The sequence below is a fragment of the Haemaphysalis longicornis genome, unplaced genomic scaffold (genome assembly GCF_048455015.1).
Source record: "Haemaphysalis longicornis isolate Haplotype H1 unplaced genomic scaffold, Haemaphysalis longicornis Haplotype H1 scaffold_3, whole genome shotgun sequence".
Lineage (NCBI taxonomy): Eukaryota > Metazoa > Arthropoda > Arachnida > Ixodida > Ixodidae > Haemaphysalis > Haemaphysalis longicornis.
Window position 1 is genome coordinate 92,583,310 of NW_027526335.1, and position 4,800 is coordinate 92,588,109.

General features: G+C 51.0%; 1 protein-coding gene across 1 annotated transcript; it reads left to right on the plus strand.

The window, feature by feature from the left end:
- The first annotated feature begins 557 nt into the window (after window positions 1-557).
- LOC144175327 (uncharacterized) lies at window positions 558-4,520 on the plus strand. The gene is made up of 2 exons (XM_077704408.1): window positions 558-593; window positions 1,991-4,520. Exons 1-2 carry the CDS (start codon window positions 558-560, stop codon window positions 3,131-3,133), a joined length of 1,179 nt encoding a protein of 392 aa, XP_077560534.1. The 3' UTR covers window positions 3,134-4,520.
- Window positions 4,521-4,800: the final 280 nt, after the last annotated feature.

Below are 4,800 nucleotides of genomic sequence, written 5' to 3' on the forward strand. Positions count from 1 at the left end.
ACTGAATTCCGAACGCGCGCTCCGCCGCTTATATACGTTGAGGGGACTGCGTAAGCCGGTCCCAGTCGATGACATTGGCGTACTTGTACAGCGGCGTGGACTCTAGGTGTTTGAGCCAAGAGCGGATGTTGATTCGCCGGAGAACGGCACACCGGTTATATGCGCAGCGCGCCCGAAGGAGAGGAAACCGCGGAAGAGAGAGTACTGCACATGCGCCGGCCCCAGCGCGCCTGCCGCGGCTATGACGCAACGTGCCGCGGCTATGACGCAACACAATCCAACACAATCCACTCCACTCCAATCCAATCTAAATCCAAATCCAATCCAATCCAATCCAATCCAATCCAAATCCAATCCAAGCCAATCCAAGCCAATCCAATCGAATCCAATCCAATGCCCCTCGCGAGAGAGTGTTCGCTATCGCCTCGACTCGACGCGCATGCGCAGTGAGCGTGCGGACTACGACTACGGACGTCAACGCGGGTGACATCGTGAGTTACTGAAATGCTCTGCATTTAAAACAAGGAATGCGTTTTAGCTCATTTAGTTTTCACTATATGACGCTAGCTGTCAAGCAAGCGGACGTGGTGGACGTGCGCGCTGTTGCGCGTACAAAGCGCTGCCTGGAACGCTGGTGTGCGACGGCAGCCCAGGGACGTTAATTGTACATTCTCAGAATCTTCGTTATGTTATGCTTTTTTTTGTTTTTTGTTTGTTTCTCGTATGTGGCTGAGTGTTTTCAAGTGCTTCCTTTTGGTGTGCCATATGTTTGTGTCTCGTTCGTGCCGCGTTATTGTCTTTATGTTTGTCATGCATTTCTATTTCTGTTTGTCCTGGCTATAGCATGTGCGCGGCACACCCACCCGATTCAAAGGGTACAGCCAAAATATCATCATGATCATCAGCGAGAGTTTTATAGAAAAAGCAAACTAATAGGAATAGAATAACAGAATAGACTAATCGAATAAGAGAGAGATGAAGCAAACTAGGCCGTTTGGAACATCCTTAAGGATCGGCAAAACTTTTCGTATAGCTGCACGATGTTTTTTAAGTCCGTGGGTCATGAAGTACTAAGTTTCAGTTTCAGTTTCAGTTTAAGTTTATTGTTTCAGTAGAAATGGTACAGTGCATAAATAACTCTAGGAGGTCCCATAGTCACAGACTGGGGAGGGACCTCCTAGGAATGTCCTAGGAAGTCCTAGGAAGTGCCATAGGAATGTTAACAGGTGAGTCCCGCTTAATTGTTCTGTTTGGTTATGCGTATTATTCCGCCGTACGGAGTGTCTAACCTTCGTGTTCTAGTTTCGTGGCCCTCACGAAGCCAAGAACCACATGGAAGCACTAATTGTGTATTTTGAGCTGTGCCGCCGTAGTTAGTGACAGATTCGCTAGCGGGGATGCGATGATCGGAGACGCTTTTCTCGGTGTTTCGCTTGAACTAAATATTAGCCCGCGCGCCGGTTCGACACTGCGCAAGTTCTACACTGTAAAAATGTACCATGACTTAATCATGGATGGACTGTTGCGCCTAATATAATTACCCAATCCCTCATGTCGTCAGCGTTTTTGAGGAGAGTTTAAAAATGACACCTGTAATTAATTTGCAATTCGAAGTTTAGGGTGATTGCTGCGGTTTAGTGGTGTTTTAGAAGTGATGTGGCATTGTTTAAAAAAAGACAATTGTTTGCCCAATAATTGACCGGGGTTGTTTAGCTATCGGCTAATTTCTCAAAAGGCTTCTTTTCTATAAGGGAGCAAAACAATAGTTCCTGTTTTAATTTCGCACCGTAGGTCTTTACTGCCGTTTTAGTCGCTATGAAACCCACATGCAAGTGTGTAAAAATCAAGAACCTCCGTGCGCGCAAAAACAAAGAACTTTTCGACCTATTCTTCTTTTCTTGATGTTGCTACTTTCACGTTCTGCCGTGCTAGCTCGTGTGCTGCGTCGTATCAGGTTTTTCTGTCTTTTTTGTGTTTTCCGTCGTACTAGAAGAGCGCCACTGTCCTCGGGCTCGTCTATGCATGCTGCCTGGCCAGAGCGGACGACTTCGCCTGGGTGCAGCACGAGCCGTACGCTACGGAGAACCTCGTGTCCATCGCCCCATCGGGACCGCAGCAGATCACCGCCGTGACCCCGTGGTCGCAGCAGTGGCACTCGTCTCCAGTTCAACAGCAGCAGCAACAACAACAGCACTTCCAACCGGGGCGAATGGTCATCCACTCGCCCCCGACACCGTGGGCGAATCAAGGCGGCGGTGGGGGCGGTGACGGACCGAACGACCTCGCCACAGTCCACCTCCAAGGTCCGGGCCCCGGTTCCTGGCAGGGTGGCGCTCCGTGGCAGACGAACAGCATATCCCTTCCCTGGCAGATGCAACAGCAGATCCAGCAGCACCAGCAGCACCAGCAGCAGCAGCAGCAGCGCCAGCAACATCAGCAGAGGAACCAGCACTCCGGAGGACCTCACGGAGACATCTCGTTCCCATGGTCGAGCCAGCAGCAAGGTCACGTCGCCACCTTCACGTCGATTATTCCCAGCCAGCCCGGCGGCCACCACCCTCCCAACCCGTGGCAGAACATGGGTCCGATGGGCGGAGGTCCGTGGCAGTACCAGCAGAACCAGAACAGCAACAACCACCAAGGTCCGCCACCGCCGCTTCAGCACCACCAGCAGCAGCAACAGCAGCGGACCCCGCCGCACCACCAGCAGCAACAGCAGCAGCAGCAGCAGCAGCAGCAACCTCCGTCGCACGACCCGCCCATGCCGAGGACCCAGGTGAAGCTCATCTACGTGCCCATCCCGATCGTGAGGTCTGTCACGCAGCAGGGGCCACCCGGACAGGGCGGGCAGTGGCAGCAGCAGGAAGGAGGTGGCGGAGGCGGTGCCTCCGTGCAGGTCATCTGGCCTCAGCAGCAGGGCAACTCTCAGGGCGGCTGGCAGCCGGGAGGAGTCAAGGCCAGGGCGTTTTCGGTGCCAGCCAAGAGTATGGGCAGCGCGGGCGCTGTCATACCCATCGTCATATCGCTGCAGACCACCAGCTCGCGGGGCCCTTCAACCCCCCCGGCCAAAAACGAGTACTCTCCCAGAGTGGCTGCTACGTCCCGTGCGGACACGCCCAGCACGTGGTGGTAACTGCGTGGTGAGAACACGAGTGTGTGTGCTGGGGGTGCGGGACTAGTAGATGGCCGTCGACAGGACAGACAAACTGGATAAGGTGCAATGCAAATTGGGATGACTTCGCGGAAGGGTCCAGTAACTTATAGCATTGTCTGGAAAAGCTGACGCCCCTGAGTTTCCTATATACGTTGGTGCGGAAAAAAGTTAACGAAGTTTTGGGTTTAGGGTTTTACGCTTCGAAGCTACGCCTGGGTTATTAGGCGGGCCGTCGTGGAAATAATCCCTACCACCTCAGGGTCTTTAACGGGCGCCGACATTCCCACAGACGGACGTCTTTTGTTTTTCGCCTGCGTCAGCAAAACGGATGCCGCGTACTCGGGCTCAGCAGCACAACGCCTTAGCGGCCACAGAGCCACCGGGGCGAGTACAACGAAGGAAAGGAGAATTTTGCTGTGATAAATTTCTTGCAACGTCCGAGAAAGGGTAAAATTTAGACAACAGTTCGGTTTCTGCGAAATGTATAAGTAAAACGAGCGGGTTCGCCACAAAACATTGAAGATTAGCTTCCTCTTCATTTTATTGCCAACGGCGGCACCGTAATGCGCTGAATGTGGGACTCACCATTGGATTAATTTATACCACTGGTTCCCGTTTTCTTGTACGATGCATGCTCGATGCCCAGTCGCAGGAGGTTTGGGAGCCGGTCGCTAACTCCCACATAGTGAGGTGCAACGTGTCACTCATCGATAGCCTTTCTTCACCGAACGGGTGATGACACCTGATCGGGTTTGTGCAAGAAAATTTTACTTGTAAATATACACCTGCTCGAATGGGATCGAAGTAGTCCGCCAAGTGTGGCTTTGATACTGAATCTCGACCTTAAACCTGCGGGGTGTGCACAGTGCGACAGGACTGGTAGATCTCGTTTTTGCGTTTTTTCATCCCTGAAACAGCAACATCGATGGAGAATGAATTACGCAACCTCCAGCGGCATACCTTAGCTTTAGAGACGTTGGGCCGGGGGGCAGCTGAACAAGTTAACGACGCTTTGGCGTGAAAACGCGAAACATACGGTCCCAACTTTTCCAAAAAACAAACAAATCAGGCCTACGTCTCTACGGCCCCCTTAAGTTGGAGGTTCATCACTGTATCCCGCTTATTACTTGTGCCACATGCATCACGTAAAGCTAGAAATTGGACTGAATTAACCCTGAAACTAAAACTAAACTAAATTGCTCTTGTTTCTGGGAAATATTTAGGCGGGAAGTTTGTCAAATTCAAAAAAAAAAAGTTGTCCTTATAAAATATCGGAGCGGTAACTATGTACTTTTTCGCTTCAATTTTGGAACAAAAATGTCTGTTCCAAAAATGAGCCTGTCACCCAGGTGAACGTCGGCACGGGTACTTTGCCCGCATATTGGCAGCGAAAACAAACAAAAGAAGAAAGTAAGGCGACTCTTTAAGGAAGAAAACGAGTAAACACTTGAAGTAATCATTTCTGATGGTTAGCCTCAGTTTTCCAATTATTCATTAAATTTTCTGCACTGGACGAAACCGGTCCGAGCTTTCATTTCGTGCTTTATCCCGATTTTACCTCCAACAAATCCGTGGCCATCAAACTGACTCGAACTCTCACGAGAAAAGAAGCAGCCCTTCTTGACGATGTCTCCTCTCCTCCCTGG